The sequence below is a fragment of the Lutra lutra genome, chromosome 7 (assembly GCF_902655055.1).
Source record: "Lutra lutra chromosome 7, mLutLut1.2, whole genome shotgun sequence".
NCBI lineage: Eukaryota > Metazoa > Chordata > Mammalia > Carnivora > Mustelidae > Lutra > Lutra lutra.
Window position 1 is genome coordinate 117,255,854 of NC_062284.1, and position 21,692 is coordinate 117,277,545.

The 21,692-nt window shown below is 51.7% G+C and overlaps 1 protein-coding gene across 3 annotated transcripts in view; it reads left to right on the top strand.

Moving 5' to 3' along the window:
* FBLN5 (fibulin 5) overlaps nucleotides 1–21,408 on the top strand; it is a 73,821-nt gene extending 52,413 nt beyond the window's left edge. For all 3 annotated transcript variants that reach the window (XM_047738531.1, XM_047738530.1, XM_047738529.1), the window contains 6 exons: nucleotides 1,321–1,437; nucleotides 5,192–5,311; nucleotides 8,808–8,930; nucleotides 9,968–10,094; nucleotides 12,668–12,863; nucleotides 20,423–21,408. In XM_047738531.1, coding sequence (XP_047594487.1) covers nucleotides 1,321–1,437; nucleotides 5,192–5,311; nucleotides 8,808–8,930; nucleotides 9,968–10,094; nucleotides 12,668–12,863; nucleotides 20,423–20,584 — 845 coding nt within the window. In that variant the 3' untranslated portion in view covers nucleotides 20,585–21,408. The remainder of the gene's footprint in view (nucleotides 1–1,320; nucleotides 1,438–5,191; nucleotides 5,312–8,807; nucleotides 8,931–9,967; nucleotides 10,095–12,667; nucleotides 12,864–20,422) is intronic.
* The last annotated feature ends 284 nt before the right edge of the window (nucleotides 21,409–21,692 follow it).

A 21,692-nucleotide genomic window follows, 5' to 3' on the forward strand; every position in this document is an offset into this window, starting at 1 on the left:
GAGGGCCGGGGGGCTGCCTTTCCCTCAAGGACCCCCCTAGGTGGAGGAGGCCCTCCTACCCCCACTCCCAGCGCTGCCTCCCTGGCCTCGGTGACGGGCCCAGCGGCACCCTGGGAAAGGTCAGGATCAGCAACCGCACAAGCCACTGTGCTTTCCCAGAGGGAACTGCAGAACGCTCAGTGGGCAGTGGGATGGGCCGGGTTAGAAGGAGCTGCTGCTCAGAGAGAAGACAGACTCACAGGGGCAGGGCACAACCTCTGAGCCACCATAGCTAAGGTGGAGGTGGGGTCCTTTCTGGTAGTGGGTGGTAGAAACCAGGCACAGAGACAGACTCGGAACCAGTCTCCAGAGCCCAGGCTGGGCGCTGGTTCCAAGGAACTGGGATACTGGGGAGGGAACATCTGGCGGAGTTTGGGGATAAGATAAGGACCAGTTACAGGTACAGTGAGATCAACTGGTCACAACAGGCAGTCATAGAGGGGAAGTCTGGGGTCTCTATCTCTAGGCTTCATTCAAGGCACCCTGTCCCAGAGGAGTGAATTCTCTTGCCCATCAGCCCATTAACTTGGGGGTATTGGGAAGTGCTTTCCCAATGACATCAGGCTCCCCATTGACGGGTACATGTTAGCAGGGAGGGCATACTGCCCGCTCTGCTGAAAGGCTTCATTCAGCCACAGAGCCACTTGCTCGGGAAGGGCCAGCCATGGCTTGGGGGAGGCATTTTATCCAGAGTTTTATGTCTGCTCTGGTGCAGATGCGATCTCTGGCATCCTTGTGTTACTGGATCATAGGTCTCCAGACTGCCGTGTTGCCCTGCTTGTCCTGACCTACACTTGCCCTTGTTCCTGAGCGCTCGACAGATCATAGTTAACGGAGCTGGCGAGGAGCCTGTTGGAGCAAGGCTGTGGATTCCTCTTACACTTTAAGCCAACTTGTCCCTTCCCAGGGCTGTGTGACATTTCTACAGAATCTTAGAATGGATTTTTGATGTTGGATAAATCTTAGCATGGAGTATTGAAGTTGGATAAAATCTTGGAGGCTATCTGTGCCACGTCCCAGTTGAAGCAGACACTTCTTCTAGAACTTTCCAGGCAGGTGCAGGTGTTCATGGGACTGACGTGGGTCAGGAAGGGTTGTAGGTGGATTGAACCTTAGACTCCGGGGGGTATCCCCATGCCGGATGCTCAGTCGGTACTGTCTTCTCTTTAGTTCCCCTTCCTTTCCTGGTCCTGCTCCGAAAGTGATGGGTGGTCTAGATGCTAGGCACGGCCCTGGTGATTGGGAAGAAATATCTCACCTTGCTGGCGTTTCTCTTTCCAGACATTGATGAATGTCGCTATGGCTATTGCCAGCAACTTTGCGCGAATGTTCCTGGATCCTACTCTTGCACCTGCAACCCTGGTTTTACCCTCAACGAGGATGGAAGGTCTTGCCAAGGTATGTGATGCCAACGATCCCTTGAACCTGTTGAGAAGCACTAGATGCTGTCTTCTCTGGAGTCTGATGGTTGACGTGGTTATAGCGTCCTGCTCCCTGTCACCGTGTGCCCATCCCCGCTGCTTACAGAAACCTGAAGTCCAAACCGAAGGTTATGGGAAACATCTCAGAAAGTGCTCTGAGTACCGCTGAGAGGAGAACCACAGTCATGCATCAGCTAGGGCTTATGGTTTCATGGATTTGCTTCTCTCTGTGTGTCTACTTTCCATAAGTAGCCTTGCCAGCTTTGTGGGCTAATCGGAAATGTTCATGCATTTCCTATAGTCTGAGTTCAGTGTCTGATGCTTGAGGGGGGTGGTCAGCATTCCCCACAAAAGCAGAGTGAAATAAAGACACCCCCCCTTTTTTGAGAGAGGAAGTGAGCAGAGGGAAGAGGGGCAGATGGAGAGGAGAGAATCTCAAGCAGGCTCCACACCCAGCGTAGAGCCTGACTCAGAGCCTGACGTGGGGCTCGATCTCACCACCCTGAGATCATGCTCTGAGCTAAAACCAAGAGTTGGATGCTCAACTAACTGACTGAGCCCCAGACCCCCAGTGCCCCGAAACAAAGGCATTTTCTGAGTTTTACGTGATCACTTCAAATAATTTTACGTGAGTAAAGCAAGCTATATCCCTCCTGCAGTCTCCACCCGAGGGTTTCTTCTGCTCGGGAAGTGCATGGGGGCTCAAGGCTCAAGGAATTCATGCAAGGCCTGCCCATCCCCGGCCCCCACCCAGGCCTCCAGCCCTGGCAGCTGCTCCGTCCTGGGTGGAGGTAGGGCGCCCGAGACTCAGAATGAGGTCTTTGTTTGGAGTCGGCCACCAGGTTCTGCAAGGCCCATTTCCTTGTCACACCATTTGAGGTCTGGCGGGCCGGCTGCGAGCCAGCTGGTTGGAGGATATTATGTTTCCATTAGCTTAATCGGATCTAAATCATTGGGTAAACAGGAAGGCATCAGTGAAAGGGTCTGATCCTGGATTCTTTGTAAGTCTTTCCTCCAAAGCTGGCTCTGCTAATTGTTCCAAGAAGTCTCAACTGCGTTCCTCTTGCCTGGAGAGGTAATTTTCTTTGGAGAGCGGAGGCTGGGCCTGGGGGTTGAGGGAGCTGCTAGAACAGGGGCCCTTCCGTCTCCATGGAGCAGGCAGCAGGACCCTGGCTCCCTTGCTGCTTGTTGGGAGAAGTGACGTAGGGCAGAGGCAGGCTTCTCGGGGCGTAGGCCAGGGGTTGGAAGTGCCAGCCCGGGCTTCCACCCAGAGACTGGCAGGGCGCCTCCAGCACCTCTTGGGAAATAGTTGTGCACAGCGGGGCCCAAAGGCCCCGGTGTCCTTCAGGCCTCTTGGGGACAGACCTGTGACGGGGAGCAAGTGAGCCAAGGGGCAGTGCCAAGTCCAGCAGCACGCTAAGGCCCAGACACGGGCACCCAGCCACGAGGAGACTGCCTTAGCCGGGTCCATGGGTGTAGCAAGGGCTACAATCTCCACTGAGCTTTGGTAATCCTCACGCCTCATGCAAGGAAGGGTGTTTTGTGCTCTTGGAAGCATTGCCCCATCTGTTAACCTCACTGAACCCTGAGCGATAGCCGGAGGAGATAGGTAGGGCTGTCGCCTGGCTCTGCAGAGGAGGAAATCAAAGCTCAGAGGTGTTAAGCAACATGGCCAGAGTCACACAGCCAGGGGGTGGCAGAGCTGAGAGAGCCAAGGCTCCAGCCTTCCTGGTGGGCAGGTTGGAGCAGGGCTTGGCCTGCAACCACTAGATTCAGAAGGGCACCTGGGCTGTATGGATCCCAGGGGGCAGAGGCCCCAGGGAGAAGTGTTGCTCTGCAGTGATAGCTGAGAGCTGCAAGACAGCAGGACCGGAGCTCCCTCATCCCCGTGTGGTCAACATGTGGCCGGAAGTCAAGGGCACCAGCCCTAATCCCCAGTGGTGCTGTCCTGTCCTGCCTGCACTTGACTCAGAGGCCCCCTGCCATGGCGTTTCCTGGCTTCTGGGGTGTAGAGCCTCCAAGCTCTGTTGGGGGGATTTGTGCCTCGCTGCACCTTCCCTGCAGAGTCCTGTTCCCCCCTGGCCCCCTCCCCCACAGCTCTAAGGCAGCAGGAGGTGTGTAGGCATGGGATTAGCCCTCTCTGTAAAGAAAAGCTTCTCAAGCTGTTCCTTGGGAAGGCTTTTCACTTGGAAAACACTCAAATCTCTATTCAGAGCCTTAAGAGGTTTACCTGGACTTTGAAGGGGAATTCTCTCAGCTGAAACTTTGGTCATTGGCACATGGGGCTCAGGAGAGGGTGTGCTTACAATTCGTCAGCCAATGTCAGAGGAGAAAGGGGCTCCTTCCTTCCCCTTCCCTCATCCTGATGAACTGGGCAGAGTAAATAATTCACGGGTATTATGGAAAGACCCCTGACTCATGTTTCAGTTCCAACTGTGCTCTTGTTAGCTTGGGGACTTGGGCACATCTCCCAACGTTCAAACAGCCTTAAAATTATCAATGTATCATTGATGTACAATATTATTTATTTATTTGACAGAGATCCCAAGTAGGCAGAGAGGCAGGCAGAGAGAGAGAGGAAGGGAAGCAGGCTCCCTGCTGAGCAGAGAGCCCGATGCGGGGCTCAATCCCAGGACCCTGAGATCATGACCTGAGCTGAAGGCAGAGGCTTTAACCCACTGAGCCACCCAGGCACCCTAATAAACTGCACTATTAAAGGCACATTATTTCATAAACTTTGCCATCTGGATACCCCCGTGTAGCCATCACCATACTCAAGATGATGAAATATTCCACTATCTAAAAGTTTCCCTGTGCCCCTTTGTGGTCCTCTCCTTAACCCACTGAACTTGTAACACAGGGCAGTGGTCCTTGTAAGGATTCAGTAACTATGAGATCCTTCTGGAATAATGGGTGGTGATATTTATGAGTAATTGTCTTAGTTCAGGCGGCTGTGACAAAATACCACATTAAGGGCCTTAAACCACAGAAAGTTATTTTCTCCTAGTTCTTGAGGCAAGAAATCTGAGATCAAGATGCTGGCAAGGTGGGGTGCTTGTGAGGGCTCCCTTCCTGGCCTGCAGATGGCCACCTTCTCAGCATTTGCTCATAAGACAGAGGGAGCAACCTCTCTGCTGTCCATTCTTATAAGGGCACTAATCCCATCATGAGGGCCCCACCTGTATGACCTCATTTAACCTTAATTACCTCCCAAAGGCCCCATCTCCAAATCCAGTCACGTTGGCGGTTAGGGCTCCAACATAGGAATTTTGGGGGAAGGACACAATTCAGTCCATAGCAATAATGAAGAGAGTTATTATTAGAATAGTCATGGTTATTTAGTTGTTTACCTGAAACTTCAAAGCCAGCAGCGGTGAGGGAAGAGGTAATCAGTGATAGAATGCGTGAGATGGTGGGAATGAGCAGATGTTGCCTGGAAGTTTCTGTGGGGTGAGCCTTGGGGACCAGTGCTAGGAGGGTATGTGTGTACCTGTGTCCACATGGATATGATGTGTGTTGTTTCTTCCTTGCCCAACTTGTGAGCAAGGAAGGACATGTGAATGGAGGACTCTGGGGTCTGAGCTCTAGATCTGGGAAGTCCTGGGTGGAGGTCGTTGGCGCCTGTGAATCTGGTCTGGTACCTGTAGATTTTGTTGCAGTGCATTTTCTGCCTCATCAGTGGGGATGTTCTGTTGTGAGAATGGTCAATGATGCGCTTTCGCTTTCCCTAGACGTGAATGAGTGTGCCACTGAGAACCCCTGCGTGCAAACCTGTGTCAACACCTACGGCTCCTTCATCTGCCGCTGTGACCCAGGATATGAACTTGAGGATGATGGTGTTCGTTGCAGTGGTAATGGGCTTTGGCATTTGGAGACTTCTATCAGTCCTAGGGGGTGGAAGGGTTGGGGGGATGGTGTGGAGGACAAGGGCTTCCTTCACAGGTGTTTCCTCTGCTTTCCCAGACATCCCCAGTTTGGGACATTTCCCCTCATGGTGGGGTCACAGCCACACAAAGCAGAGATGAGTCATTTCCCGAAAGGTGGAGTAGAGTCCCCTCCCTTGTCATTTGATGCCTAATGCAAAAACCAACAGAGCTGCCTTTAGGGTCTGACAGGGGCTTGAAGAGGGAAAGGAGTTGCCCAATTCTGTGTGTTGGTTTGAATTATCTGTCCTTGCCCAGCACTGACAGTACTTGTAGAGAGAAGTGACTTTGGTATAATAGCATATCTCACAGGGCAGTGTTGGCGGGGGTACTGAATGAGTGAGATCATATGGGTAAGTGAAAATACTTTGTGAACTTCTAAAATCTCTACAAATAATCAGTTCCTGGTTCCAGGACTGGCACGTAGCGCGCACACCATCAATAGTTCTCAAAGCAGTGAGTGAATGATTGAACGTTGAATTAACTCTTAATAATTTGTGAGAACGTAACATGGTGGCTTTGTTGGCCTTTTATAAATTCCTTCCAAGACTGAGAAGCTATGATTCTCTGCCAGTAATTTCTTGAGAACTCTATTATAATTTTCTTATTAAACCCTGTTACAGGGAACTTGTAAACACAAACTCTTGAGAACAGGGATGGCATTTTACTCCTATAAATCCCTATAGAATCCTTCACAGAGCCATGTACAGCTCATTCTTTCTTCCATTCTTCCTTCTTTCCCTTCTTTCCTTGTTTTTTTTTTTTGTAAATACTGGATTAAAGGAAACTCCATTCCATCCACTTTTGGCATCCTGAGTGGTTGTGAGTTAGCACGGTCCAAATTAATGATGCTTCACTGTATTTTTCAAAATAAGCGAACCATACCCTAGAGCATGAAAATCTTTTTATCCTGCTGAATGGAAAGTTTCTTAATCCTGGGTTTCACTGTGACAGGAACTGACCCAGGTCATGAATGAGACTTGTCTGGTAGCTTCACGGAGAACGGGGGTGTTCTGGGGACAGAGTTCTCTGAACAATTGAGCACCTCTCCCTGGGGCCCAGAGAGCCAGAGGCCCAAGTAGGCCGTTGTAGAGAGTTTAGATGGATTAAATGTCAGTCCCAGAAGCTAATAAAATACCTTCAGGCATGAAAAGCTACTTTATTCCTAGATTTCAGGTCCTCCCATGGCACTCCTTGGGAAATCTGGGCCAAGGGACCAAGAGGGGGAACGTTGAGCATTATGAGATGGGATCGTTTGTTTCTGCAGAGGTCCGTGCACATCCATGGGTGTTTACTGACCATTTGCAGAGGTAGGATAGGAGGGTGACTAGAACCAGATAGAGCCAGGTTCAGATTCTAGCTCTTTCCTTGGCCAAGTCAACAGGGTGGTCATAAAGAAGAAAAAAGCTGGTGTACCTAGGTGCCGTTCCATGTTAGTTGACTTTCTCTAGGTGTGAGTGCAAAAGACTTTTGGCTTTTCAGAGATTTTACATCTTTGGTGGTTTGGCAATGCTTTCCAGTTGACTCACTTTATCCGAAATCGCCATCTTCTCCACGTTCGCCATGGTGCCCACTTTTCTAAGACATAGAGTGACCCCTGGCCTATTAGGGACCCTCCCTAATAGGAGGGGGAGGTGGGTGGAGGGTGGAGATGGGTCCTGCCATCTCCCCAGGGCCAGTCCTGCTCAGGGGATGCCCCCCAAACTCAGAGCCCTTTAAGTCCTGAGCATAATTGCTCTGGGAGACATTACAGCATCGGGTTGATGGGTCATAGGATCTGGAGGCTGGCTGGCTGGCTGGCTTCAAATCCCAGCTTTCCTGCTTACTCGTTATCTGTGAACTTAGTTGGGTTACCTAACCTCTGTAAGCCTCAATTTTTCCTCTGTAAAGCATAGCTAGTAATAGTGCTTCCTTCAGAGGGCTGAGGCAAGGATTAAGTCAGATGAGGCCTGGGGCGCCCGGCTGGCTCAGTCGGTGGAGCGTGCGACTCTTGATCTTGGGGTTATGTGTTTGAGCCCTATACTGGGTGTAGAGATTACTTAAAAAAACTTAAAAATAAGATCTTAAAAAAAAAATGCAGTGAGGCATATGAAACATTTAACCCAGCCCTTGATACATTACAAACGCTCGGGAGCTACAGGTTTTTATTATTGCTTGTACCAGAGGCATGGACCAGAATCTACAAACATAACAGCGATCCAGGGGGACACTCTCTGTTGATGGGCTGGGGCCAGAGCCCTGGGACCCTACAAGGTCCTGGGGGAGGGGGAGGGGAGCTGTCAGAAGCAGATCTTGCCTCACTGAGTATGCTTTGACTTTTCGCATCAGCATCCCGGTTCTGCTGGCCCCGAACCCCTTGCCTGGAGACCCGTGGGAGAGATGGGAAGGAGTTTCTCCTTCCCTGATGGGAGAGGCGTTGGGCGTGTCACATGCAGAATGAGCCAGTGGTGGCAAAGCCGCCTTATTTGTGCTGACACTCTCCCCGGGTGCTCCCAGCCCCCCATGGTCTGTGAGCGAGAGAACAACCCGAGGACATGTCACATGGGGAAACTAGTGAAAGCAAGTTTTCGGGAAACAATAAATGAAAGAAAAACATGTTTTCTTTGGCGCGCCTCTCAAATGAGGCTCAAACAGGGGCTCGGTTGCCAAACTCTGTGTGCGACGAAGAGTTGGCTCTTCCGAGCCGGCCTCTGCATCAGCTGTCACAGCCAACGTGGTCAGTGGCTCTGCCTTCACGTCCCCACCTCTGCAGTCGGAGGGTGGCCCAGCTCCAGTTTCCCAGGTCCCAGTGGCCTCCTGAGGCTGGTGGGCCACCCAGGGATATTATGCTCGCTCACCCGGGGCCGCTCCAGAATTTTCTCTTTTAGGGAGATTTTTGGACACAAAGACATTTTAATCTAATGGACGTCCCCTGGCCTCCTGGATATGTCCCTTTCAGTTGTGACTTTAGAAATAACATTGTTTCTCAACTTTCGGGTGATTAGAGGGGCACTGGCACTGGTAGAGTTGCCCTTTCAGAAGACTGGGGCCAGGGAATGTTTTTTTGGGTTTTGGAGAAGCGCTCTGCACCCAGAAAACTCCAGTGGGCAAACGAATCCTGCCCCTGGAAGTGGAAGGTACATTCACCTGCTGGGCAAAATGAGTCTGTAATGAGCGGATGATGTAGCTGAGCCGAAGGTAGTCATGTGGGAAGTTTGGTGGAGACAGATTTCAGCTCCAGCAATGAGAGCTGTCCAAAAGTCAGTAGGTGTCCTCATTAGGTAGTGAGCTCCCTGTCACCCGAGTGTGCGAGAAGTAAGACGGCAACTTTGTAGCCACAAATGTACCATCATATGTGTCAGGAGGGTGTGGGAGTTGGAGGAGAAAAACACTAAGCCCCCGGGTGGTCTGATTATAAGCAGCAGGTGTGACTTGTCTCCCCCAGACATGGATGAGTGCAGCTTCTCTGAGTTCCTCTGCCAACATGAGTGTGTGAATCAGCCCGGCACATACTTCTGCTCCTGTCCCCCTGGCTACATTCTGCTGGACGACAACCGAAGCTGCCAGGGTAAGGCTGTCCAGGGGAGCCTGGCTGGGGAACGTGTGAGGTGTGGGCTGGCTCAGGGGGTCACCTGGACGTCTTCACCTGGGGAAAGTGGCAGGGATGAAGGCAGAAGTGGGTTCCAGTGGCTCCCAGAGGGGCAGGCTCTGGCCATGATGTTTGGCCTTCCTGTCTTGTGACCCATACTTTGGCCTCAGCAAGGACATGGCTACTCTCTCTTCTGTCCTGAGTTCCCCAGGTAGAGGTGATCTGTCCAGCTTCCCTGACCTCTCAGAGGAATGCTCCAGACTCAACCAAGGCTTCCTATGGCCTAGCCCCACTCATGGACCTTGCGCCAGGCTTTCTCAGGGCTCTGGGAAGGTAGTCTAGTTAGTGTTTCTCTACTGACTCCCCAGAGAGCAGATGCCAGAGAGACTCACACGTCTGACTGCTGTGTGCCTCAGAGAATCAGGACCCCAGGCTGTGAAGGGGGTACGTCTCCTCCAGATCGGCAGCTTGGGCTGATTCCCACTCCCATGGTCTACCCACCGGTGCCAGTGGAGAGGCTGGGAACTGAGCCACTGACCTATTCCAGCTCCTTGAACCTACCTTACCTGAACACCAAGCAAGAATTCTCTGTGGGAGTGCTGGACAATAGAAATATAAAGTTAGCTGCTAAATAGGAACCCTATAGAAGTAAAAAAGAAAGAGGTGAAATTAATTTTCAGAATTTTTTTTCATGTAATACTTCTGCAATATTATCATTCCAACTTGTACTCCATGTAAAAACTGTTGATAAGATGCGGCATTCTTGTTTTGTACCACATGGGCAAGGTCTGTGTGTCTTTTCCATGCACAGCACATCTCACCTTGCACTGGCCACATTTCCCATGCTCAGTAGCCATCTGTGGCCGGTAGCTGTCACAGTGGAAGTGTAGTTGTGTAGTAAAGACCCAGCTGCACCCCCCTCCCCATGCCTCCCCACCACACACACATACCTGGCCCGGGGCCAGCACCTGGGAAGCACCGTCCTGGTTCAGCCTCTTACCTACCCTGCATTTCAGATATCAATGAGTGTGAGCACGGAAACCACACGTGTAATCTGCAGCAGACTTGCTACAATTTGCAGGGGGGCTTCAAGTGCATTGACCCCATCCGCTGCGAGGAGCCTTATCTTCGGATCAGCGATAAGTAAGTCATTTGAGAAATGGGCACATGAGGGAGGGGTCTGGTTCAGGAGGCTGCCGGGGTGGCGGAGAGGACAGTGCCCAGCCTGGCCTGTTGGCTACCCCTCGCCCCCACACGCAGAGGTACATCTGCCCTCCCTTCTTGTAATGCCACCTTTACCTCTCTGAGCAACACCCATTCCTTGCCCTGGAGATAAAGGGATGAATCAGACCCATCCGTCTTGTCCTCTAGAAAGGAATGCAGCATCTAAGAGCCGTTTGTGGCCTACCAGGGTGCTTCCTGCTCTGAACAAAATCTGGTAAAAGGATGAAGCCGAGGCAGGCGGAGGGTCCATCATTGCAGACAGCTTCCCTTGGTGCTATGAGCTGTGCTTCGAGCAACCCTTCGGCTTCTGGTTCCAGGGCCCTTTGGGGCAGAGCGCAGAGTCAGCCGCTCTCCCTGCTCCCATTGCCAGTTCTCCCTGGGAGCCTCAGGACCGCCCTTGTCTGTGGCCAGGGACTGACCCGGTTCAAGGCACTGAGCTAGTGTGGCTGGCGACATTGGTGGCATACTGCTGAAAGCTGCCTGCCTCCAGGACCCATTCCTCCTGACTCCAGCCACCCCCTTCCAGCCTGTGCCCTTGTCCATGTGTCCTGTGCTCTTGCCAACCCAAACGGGACTTACCCTCACCTTTACCCACGCCCTGGAGCATCCAGCCTCCCGACTTTCGCGCACCCGCTTCTGCCATATGGAAGGCATCCCTCCCGCCGCCGCGTAGACAGATCGGCCTGTCTTTCAGATCTTAGCTGCGGTGCCCCCGCCCCTAGCTGTTTGTGAGTCTCTTCAGCTGCCCTCCATCATCAGGCCCGCCTCCAGGCTTCTTAATTTAGGAAGCAAGTCTTGTCTGTGGGACACGTGACATTCCAAGGGGCCATTTGGGCACCAGGGACATTTTGGCTTGGCTATTTTGATCAGCCCTGAAAAAAACAAAACTTTCAAAATTATTTTAATGGTTCCTTGATCAAGTGTTCATCCAGCTCCTGGTACGTGGCAGACGCCTGTGCCGGGCACCATGGTTTTTTTTTTTTTTTTTTTTTTTTTTCCCTCATGATAGAGGAGGAGAAAGAGGTTAAGCAAATTGGCCTGTGAATGAAAAGATAATCCTAGATTGGCATAGGGGCTATGAGCCAGAGGAATGGGAATTTATAGAAGGAAAATGTAGGTTGGACTTGGTATAGACTGGGGAGTCCAGAAGCTCCTCTGAGGAAATGGCATTTGGGCTGGGACGGGAAAATGAGTCAATGGTGGCAGAGTGGGAGAGGAGAGGAAAAAGCGTGGGCCAAGGTTACAAGGTGGTGGAAGGCTGGGTATCTTTAGGGAATGGAGGGAGTCCAATTGCTGCCGCCTAGTGAGTGAAGAGGGCAGTGATCGGAGGGAAACTGACGGAAGCCAAGTCCCCTGGGTCTTAGAGGCTGAAGTGGTGTTTAGTTTTTACTCACATTGCAAGGGTTGGCCATTGAAGAATCTTAAAGCAGGATGGAGGCAGAGTCTGCTTTTTTGACGACGGGCGCTCTGGCTGCCATGTAATGGCTTGAACGGGGAGGGACCTATTGGAAGGCCATCCTAGAGGTCCAGGAGAGACCTGACGGTGGCCTGAACAACAACGTTGTGATAAAGGGGATGGTGAAGGGTGGTTGGACCTGGACTGTATTCTGGAGATAGAACCAACCAATGTTTTGAAGAGAGAGCAGAAGTTTCTGGAAAGCCCCAGAAACAAGACAAGGCCGACGCCCAGTTCTGCCCATCAAGGCAACGCACCTACAGTCGTCCTAGTCCTGTTGTGAACTCTGACCCCTAGGGGGAGTCTCAGGGATGACGTGAGAGATTGAGGTGGTTAGGGAGACATCAAGTGGCCTCTACAACAGGGCTTTCTTGGAAAAGGGAGTCAATGGTTTCATGTTATGAAATGCTGTTACTAGTAAAGATATTTGTGTCCATTATTTATTTCTCCCATGAGAACAGGAACTATTTGAGGTCAGGATCTTATTGATCCTTGTAATTCCAAGGGTCTAACATTGTGTCTTATAGTGAGTTTAGTGAGTTCTAAGCTCTCGTTTATCAAACAAAAAGATGAAGGGATGCTCTCCACAGAATGTCCACGGGCCACCGAGTTCCTGTCCATCTCATGTGATTTCTCACTTTTAGAATTTCTTCATGAGTATGTACATCTGGGGAAGTAAAGGGTGACATGACCAGCAATGCCTTTTGCCAAATAAATACATTAAAATATAAAGGGCATCAGAGAAGGTGCCGGCATTCTTCAGACCAGACATCTGAGGCTTACCCTCTAGTAGCAGGAATATCTGAGTGGTCAGAATAGGCCATTATCTAGGAAACAGAGAGCTCACCTGCCTCCTGGTGAGTTTGTAGACGAGACCCAGGTACAGAGAGGACCTACAGTTATAACATTCAGATGTTATATTATTCAGATATTATATTCAGGGGGCCTCCTTTTCAGTGTTTTAAGGGAGGAGGTAGGTACAAAGAACATCTGGAAAAGACTTATCGCATTCTCGCATGATTTCCCTTCCCAACAGCCGCTGCATGTGTCCCGCTGAGAATCCTGGCTGCAGAGACCAGCCCTTTACCATCCTGTACCGGGATATGGATGTGGTGTCAGGACGCTCCGTTCCTGCTGACATCTTCCAAATGCAAGCCACGACCCGCTACCCTGGGGCTTATTACATTTTCCAGATCAAGTCTGGGAACGAGGGCAGAGAATTCTATATGCGGGTAAGAGGGGCTGGTCACCGTCTTTAACAAGGCTCATGTTGTTAACCCCCCACTGGGCTTCTGGAAACAGGTCTGAGAGCAGCTGGGAGGGGTGAGTGTGAAGGGAGAAGAGGGAAGCGGGTGGGAGTCAGGACTTCGAGGTTCTGATTCCTGTGACTTTCTGGGCAGCCTTGTGAAAACTGCTTCTCTTTTATGAGCCTCTGGATCCTCATTGTCTGCATCATGAGAAGTTAGGCTGAGGTACAATCCTCTGTCCTGCCTGGAGGAGGCACTCCCACATCCTGTTATCCATCTGCTCATTTGACAAATATTTATTGCCTACTGCACGCTTCCAGAAACCGAGACTAGGGTTAGTGAACAAAACACTGCCCTTGTGCCACTTCATCGCAGCAAATGTAAAGGCTTGCCTCACAGAAGCTGTCCAACAAAGTCGGACATGGTGGCTCTTTTAAATTTAAATGAATTAAAATGAAATGAAATGAAAAATTAGGTTCTTCCGTGGCACTAGCCACATTTCAAGGGCTGGGTAGTCGCCTGTGGCTGCTGTATTAGCTCAGATAAAGAACATTTCTGTTATCGTAGAAGTTTGACTGGATCACACTGCCTTATCTGTATCAGGAACACACATTAGAACACATGTCCTCAAATACGTTCACCTCTTTGTAAATTCCACACACGGACCCTGTGCCCCTACGTTACAGAGCTTCCCTCCTGCCACCCTAGGGGGGACGCACCTCTTCCGAGCGAGGTTTTTCACGTTTCAGTGTGAATCGGGGCACTTCTCCAAAGACCAGATTCCAGAGCCTCCTCTCTGGAGAAGCTCTTACAGAAGACGGTGGTTGAGGCCTAGTGTATCGGTTTCCTGTGGTTGCTGTGACAAGTTACCACAACTTCGTGGCTTAAGACAACAGACACTTATTTTCGCACGGTTCTAGGAGCCAAGAGCCTGGACTCACATTCACTGAGCTGAAACCGAGACGTCCCAGAGTCCTGTTCCCTCCAGAGCTCTAGGGGAGAGGCCGTTCCTCACTTCCTTCTGTTCTTGGCGGCGGCCTGGCCTGCATTTCTTGACTAGGGGCCGTGTCCCTTTAGTGTCTGCCTCAGCGGTTCCACTGCCCCCGGTTCTGTGTGTGTCAAGCCTCCCAGTCTCTCCCTGTCTCCTGTGTGACTGGATTGAGGGCCTGCACAGAGAATCCAGAGTAATCTCCCTGAGCCAAGATCCTTCGCTTAATCCCAGGCTGAGATCCCTTTTTCTTATAAAGTAATATTTAGGGGTTCTGGGGATCTATTTACAGGGCCTGAGATCTCTGGGGGCCACGTTTCAGCCCCCTCTACCCAGGAATCTGCATTTCTAACAAATACAGCATGCGGTCCTCCAGGGGCATTTTGGGAATCTATAGACTCATGGAAGCTTCTCCACTTTGAAGTGGGCATGTCTCAGGTCTCCACCTCTCTCTCCCTGCCTGCTGGCAAAATCTTCCAGTCCTTCCCTCTGGGCCTGGGATGGTCTAAAAGTAGAGAAGTCTCAGAAGCAGCCGTTAGGACAGATTAGAAAAGGTCCCAGGGGCTGGCAACTTGCCTGTATGCGTACTATGGCAAGACCCTAACAGGACCTTGTCCCATGTAATAACCTGGTCCATGAGACCCAACTTCTGTAGACCAGTGCAGTAGGGCCAAAGGCTTTGGGGGAAGATGGAGGGAGTTAAAGGTAGAGGAGCTTCTGTAATAGGAGAAGGATAGAGCTGTATTTATGTCTGTCTTTTCTCCTCTGTCCAGCAGGAACCCATATCCCGTGAGCCGAGGCAGCCTTGCTGCCCTTGGGAGCATAAGCCTAGCCCTCTGGCATTCTCCAGTTTGGCCTCTCCCGTTTCTATAGACACAGCAGATCCCAACCATAGGGCACAAAGATGCCCGTTTGGGGGATTTAAAATACCATCAGTGAGACCTCTTGCCTCTTACCTTTTTTCCCCAAGCAGAAAAAAAGATCCTTAGAAGGTGACCTTGCCAGGACAAGAATTTACTCACTAGAATAGCACCTGCTAAAACCCTAGCATGTAGCTGACTTGTAAGAGGTACTCAGTGATTCGGGGGAAGCAGATTGTCCTACAGGTGGAGGGGGCAGGAGGGAGGACCCTTCCTGGAGGCTTCCTCTCAGACTCACATAGTCCCAGTCCCTGGGGGACCCTTGAAACTCACAAAGCTGAGCTGTATGCTTGTGCCCTCTTCTCAGGACATTGGGAAGGGCCCTCATTCTTTAGTATTTATTCAGAAGAGGCGGTCAGGACTCCAAGGCTGAAGGAACTTGAGGACAGGGAGGTGGCTCCTGGTTTCTCTTTCTGGCTATGCCCGGGAAGAGAAAACAGGCTCTGCAGGGGGGGCCCTGTGCAGCCATGGCTGTGGGGGCAGGAAGACAGGGAGAAATATGCTGGACAAGGAGGCATTCCACACTCCCGTCTGTCCAAGCTGCAGTTCCATCGTCAGGGGACACCCATAGTTGTTTTCTGTGGGTGCCGAAACCAGGCTGACCCGCTTCACTAGCCTTCCACAACTCACCAGCTCTGTGACCTCAGGCACATTATCTAACCTCTTTGGGCCTCAGTTTCCACATCTGCAAAGAGGGGATAGTACTTACTTCAGGATTAGATGGGATCATCTACTCAGCCCAGTACCTGGAATACAGGGCGGCTGTTTCTATTAGGCCTGTAGGATTCGGCAGAGGTGAAACATCAGCGATCTTTTTCTCACTTTCTGGCTCCAAACCTGTGCACACCTGGGCGCCATCTAGATTAATCCAGCGAGACTGGCAGGTGTTTTGAGTTACTGCTGAATCGTCTCTTTCTCCCATATCAAGTCCGAGCTAGTTTCAGTGGAAACCTGTCTCTCACTCAGTGTAAAGTTTCCCCCCTTCCCCTGCTCAGGAGTGGGGCAGGGGTGGAGGGGTGGTAGGCCTCTGTGCCAGCTTCCTCTTCCCCTCCCCCCACTGACAGTGCTGCCTCTGGCTCCTTCTCCAGGGCTGAGGGTGCAGGGGGTGTTGCAGATGATGGGAGGGGAGCATTAGGGGGACGGTGTCTTGCTGGCTCGTTGCCATTGTAAGCAGACCTTAGTGTGGTCCCTGGAACAGAGACCCGTGAGCGTGTGTCCTAAAGGGCTGTGCTAGGGAGAGATAAAACACACGGCAGCCTCTTCTTTCTAGGGATACTTTGTGGATTCTCTGGAGAGTTCCCTGAACACTTTGCACTTTGCCTTCTGTGGTGTTGGCAATCGGGGTCCTCGATGGCCACTTGCCACCCCACACCTTCCCACCCTCTCTCTGGTGCCATGCCTCCCCCAGACTTTCTATGGGACGGTAATGCCTCAGCAGGCAGGTACACCAACAGGCAGCCCCCAGCAGCCCCTCACCCCACCATGGTTCCAGGTATCTGGGCTGTCACATGTCGACCTCTCCAGGAGAGAGTCAGGCTCTGCTGTCCGCACTCTTAAATACCAGAGAACCCACATCCCAGAACGGTTCTCTTGAAACCCCCTCCGGCTTGAGGTGCAGGCCAGTAGGTTAAGGCAGCATGGTGGTGAGAACGGGAGAAACAGATTGGGCTGGTGGCTGCTTTGCCAGCCATGGATAATGGCTACAGGAACTTTCCAAACAGCAGCAGCAGCAAATCCTATCTAGAGCTCGACACACGCCCTGCATGGCACCAACTCCTTCCCATATATCACACCTTTCATCCTTCCAACATCCTAGGACATAGGGCCTGTGCAACCATCCCAACTTACAGATGTGAGCATCAATGCCCAGAGAGGCTGAGGAACTTGCCCACAGTCTCATAGTTAGGGAGCACCAGAGCGGGATTCGCAACCAGGCGGGTGGGTATCAAAATCCACACGTGCTCTTACATTTCCCTTTAGGATGTGGGGGTATTTCCCCCTCCTCTTCTATCTTTGGGATTCATCAGAAGTTGAGATAACCAGAAAAGTCTACTTTAACATCTAGTAATAGTAGAAAGTGTTCAATAAGTGTTAGTTTGTATTGATAATGTTTCTTTTTATTAATATTGTATTCATTGACTTATTTATTTAGAGAACGTGTGTGAGCGCAAGTGGGGGAGGGGCAGAGGGAGAGAGAATCTCAAGCAGACTCCCCATTGAGCACGGAGACCAATGTGGGGCTCGAGCTCATGACTCTGAGATTATGACCTGAGCTGAAACCAAGAGTCAGATGCTGAACCCACAGCCACCCAGGTGTCCCCCGCTCCCCCCACCCCTATAGTGTTGTATTGGGTGTGGCAGATGCTGCTTCTGTTGTCAGGAGGCCATGAGTTCCTGGGCCGTGGAGCTGTTGGCAGCACTGCCCACGGGACTGGAGCATCATGGGGGGTGGGGGGGCTTGAGGGCCATTCAGGCTTCCCCCCGCCCCAAGATTCGCTGAGTGTGTTACAAGCACATGGCAGGCAAACCACACATGCCCACGGGCACATATAGGCACGTGTACATGCGTGCACACCCACCTGCCCCTTTCTCGAACACTGTGGGCAGCCAGTCTCACTCGGAGCCCTCGACAGAGGACTGGTGACTGGCCTTGGCCAGGTGCCTGGGGGACACAGTTAGGGCCAGAAGAAGGAGCATGGCCATGAAGTTCAGACTGGGCCAGAGCACGTTTCCTCCGTGACACGTGTGAATGGGGTGGCAGGTGCACGGGAGGCTGACTTGCTTGCTTGAGTCAGACAGGGCCGTCCCGCAGGTTGATTCAGAACGACCCGAGCGTGCGTGAGAGTGAGGCCGAGAAGACGCACATCCGGTGGGCATTGGCCACCTGCTGTCGCTGCGGTCGGCCACACTCGTCCCTTCTTCCGGCACGAACATAAATTCAGCAGCATGTCCTATGTGACTTTGAGTCACGCACTGAGAATCCAGGAACAAACAGGATGTGGCCTCTGCCCCTGAGGAGCCACTCCGGTGGGGACGCACAACCAGGCAAACATTTACAGTGTGAAGTGGGGATTCCTCCGTAAAGCCGGTGCGGTGGAAAGGTCAGGAGATGGGGAGGTCCTGAGACCTTATCACAGAGGGTAGTATTTACACCAGGATTGGAGGGGGGGTGGGGCGCGGTCAGACACTGCAGTGTCATAGGCTACTTTGGTGACCTTCTATAGTGTACTTAACCTACTTATATTGTAGGGTCATGAGGATTAAATAAGAGATGTAGGAAAGGTCATAGCCAAATGCCGGGGATCAGAACTGCCCCTGCCTTCATCAGCATCACTTTGCACTAGTGACTGTGAAGGCTGCCAAAGACCTGGGGTTTCAGGAGGCTTCCTTCGTCAATGCCCTGACTAAGCCCTGGAAGCCTAATGAGTAGTGGAGATGGCTGTCCTCAGCTTCCCTGACAGCTGCTTGAGTCCTCCCGTGGGCTTGTGGGCAGGCCTTTCTCAGGCTGCTGCAGAACTGGCCCTGGTGGACCTCAGACCCGGTGACCCCAGGGTTCCTTCCAAGTGGGAGAGGCAGTGACCCTCTGACCCCTCTACCAGGAAAGCCCAAGTGAACGACTTGGAAGTTCCCAGTCGTTCCAGAGCCCAGTCCCCTCCTAGACCTTGGGTTCTGCAGTTCTCCCTCCCGAGGGCTGCCCACAGCTCTAGGTCCTCAACCTGTGGCCTTTGTTCATGCAAACAGTGAACACTGGGGAGGTATTTGTATATGTAAATGCCGTGGGCATTTCCCTGTGTGGCTGTCCTTTCTGAAAGGCTGGCCTGGTACTCTGAGGTTTTGCAAGAGTTGACAAGGAAGTCCGAGTGAGCCTATGTAAGGAGGTGCCAATTGCGCCGGTGCTGACGGGAGCAGAGGGTGCGGATGCCAAGAGGAAATTGCATGGGTGTCAGACCATTGATAGCCCAGGGAACGGGGGAGGTCCCAGTGCCTGGCCAGCACCTACCTGTCTGCCCCGCCCTTGTCATATTGGTGGCAGCTCTTGGGGATGTTGGATCTTTATGGGGAGTCCTCCCTTTATGGAGACAGATAAAACACTTGCTGTGGCTTTCAGCAAGCCAGGTTTCTTGATTTTGCAAGCCTGGTGCTTTCAGTTTCTGGGCCCTGTGCTGGGCTCTGCAGCTTCTAGAAAGTGATAGTCATGCAACATCTCCTTATTCTCTCATACTATGTCCTCTTCAGGAGCCCACTCTCTGGCCACGGCACAGACCATGAGCATCTCTCCTGAAGGACAGTGCTAGGGAGAAGAAGTAAAACACACAGCAATCTCTTCTGATAATTGCTGTGCAGTGGGAAAGGCCTGGGATTGGGGGTCAGACAGCAGCTCTGCACCTACTAGGCAGGTGTTCCTAGGTAGAGGCTTAACCTCACTGTGCCCTGGTTTGCTTATTCAGAAAACGGGGAAATAATGAGACGTACCTTTAGTACGACAGCCAGCATCCCCAGATTGGGTCTTGTGCTTCTAGATCAACACCTCTCATTTTTTTTTTTTTTTTTAAGGTTTTGTGTGTTTATTTGTCAGAGAGAGCGCACATACAAGCAGGGGGAACGGCAGGCAGAGGGAGAAGCAGGCTCCCTGCTGAGCTTCTCAAAAGTCTTAGAGCAAGATTCAGTGGAAGAGAAGAGCTCACATGAAATCATTAGGGTCCTAGCACTAGGGTCACAGGGTGGTGAGGCTGGAGGGTCCCACAGGGTGTCTAATGGGAGCTCCCGCAGAGGCTGCTTGTCAGAACCACCCGGAGGCCTGTAAACAATTTATTCTCTCCCCGGCATCTTCCAAACGTCCACTGAGCAGAAAATCTTGGAATGGGTCCCTGGAATTGTTAGTTTAGGAAAAAATGTCCTAGGTGCTTTGGAGGCTATTTGCTTGAGAATTCCTGATCTGGTAACAAACCCTCACTGGAGAGCTGAGCCCCAGAGCAAGGGAGTGACAGCCCTATGGCACCGCGCAGTTAGTTCTGTCAATTCCTGATTATTTCATTCAAGAGAATATTTAATGAGCTCCTACTGTGTGCCGGGCACCAGGTGGGGTTCTGGGGGAGGACAGCGTTGAAATATCTGATCCTAGTCCTAGCTCTTACACAGCTCACGGTCCGGTAGGGACTTAGACCTGCGACGTAGACCAGTTAGTGCAGACGGTGATGCACGGTGCTGAGCACTTTCCACCCTAGGGTGGACTGGGCACAGTGGCAGAGGGTCCCAGGATGACCTGAATTAGGCTGGGGGACATGGAGAAGGGTCCTCTGAGGGAGTGACAGTTTGGAGGGGTCCTGGAGGGTTAGCAGGAAAAAGCCAGGTGGGACGTGGGCAAAGCCAAGGGAAGAGGGCAGCACCAAGGGGCTCCAGTTTGACCCAGTGCTGTACAGGGAGAGCCCTGGGTGGGCCTGCAGAGGTGAGCTGCTGCCGGACCACCTGGCCCTCTGCTTTGGTGATTGCACGAGAGCCCCCCAGTCCCACTGCCAAACCGACAGCTTTCCCCAACCTTCTCCCATGTTGTTTGACCGCTTCTGGGGTCCCGCTCACCTGCCCCCTTACGTCAGCCAGGCCTTATCTAACTATTACCCTGGTTCTGTCCTCCACAGCAAACGGGTCCCATCAGTGCCACCCTGGTGATGACACGCCCCATCAAAGGGCCCCGGGACATACAACTGGACTTGGAAATGATCACTGTCAACACCGTCATCAACTTCAGGGGCAGCTCCGTGATCCGACTGCGGATATACGTGTCCCAGTATCCGTTCTGAGCCCCAGGCTGTGGGGCCGCTGACACTGCCTCTCAGTAGCACCAAGGGACAGGAGAAGAGAAGAAACGAGAGGGAGAGTCAAGTGGGACAGATGTTATGCTTTTCTTGCTGACCGTCTCCGAGGAGTCGGCCCCGATGTCCTGATGCCGCCCGTATCACGGTAGACCCATCACTCTGAAGGACATGCTTCCCCCAGTTCTTACGACGCAGTTATTGGAAAGTATTATTGGCACGCTGACCTGAGATCGACGGTGATTTTCCAAGGCCTTCAGTTTCTTTCCATATTTTTTGAAGGAAATAGATTAGGCTCGCTGGGGTCTGAGTCCATGTTCAAAGACTGTGAACAGCTTCCTGTCACCTCTTCCAAGCCTTCTTTCTGTCCCTCGCTGATCGCTTCTTTGCCAAGGCCCCCAGAGCTCACCGGGCCCCTGGCTGTAGCTAGTTTGCTTCTTGTATCCACAGAGAAGGCTACGGAAAGAAACCCCAGCAGGATCTAAGGGTTTTAAAGAGTCTATTTCAAAATCATGTGTGGCATTTTCAGCCATCAAAGAAGTTTTCGTTGTCCTTAAATTTGTATAACTGTTTAATCCCTTCCTGTGCATTTTGAGTACTTTAAAAAAAAGTGGTAGGATTCCTTAAAAAGGCCTTAAGACACATGTAATGTTCTGACTTCCCAAACCCAGTCTCCTTTCCATTTTACCCTGGTGTTTTCTTCGAGGACCCCTTGATCTAGTCTTGATCTTGATCTTGATCTTGTCTCTAGAATTTTTACCCAACTGGGTTGGAAAGCAAAGGTCTCTAAACTGATTAAATATTTGAAGAGATCTTGTGTTTGGTTCACTTTGACTATCGTGGATGATTAAGCATTTGGGATTGGTTCTAGTTCTCTTGAAACCTGTTTATTGTGCACTGGCTCGAACACTCACTGGAGAGGTTGATCCAGGCCTGTGAAGGCGAGTTGGGGGCGGGGCAGGGGAATGGCAGTGGGGGAGGGTAGGAGCTAGCATCAACCTGAATCCTCTTTCATCCCAATAGAAAACAACTAACGATCCCTCTGGGCGTGTAGATTATTTCCAGGTACCTTTCCAGAACACAAGTGTATTCATGT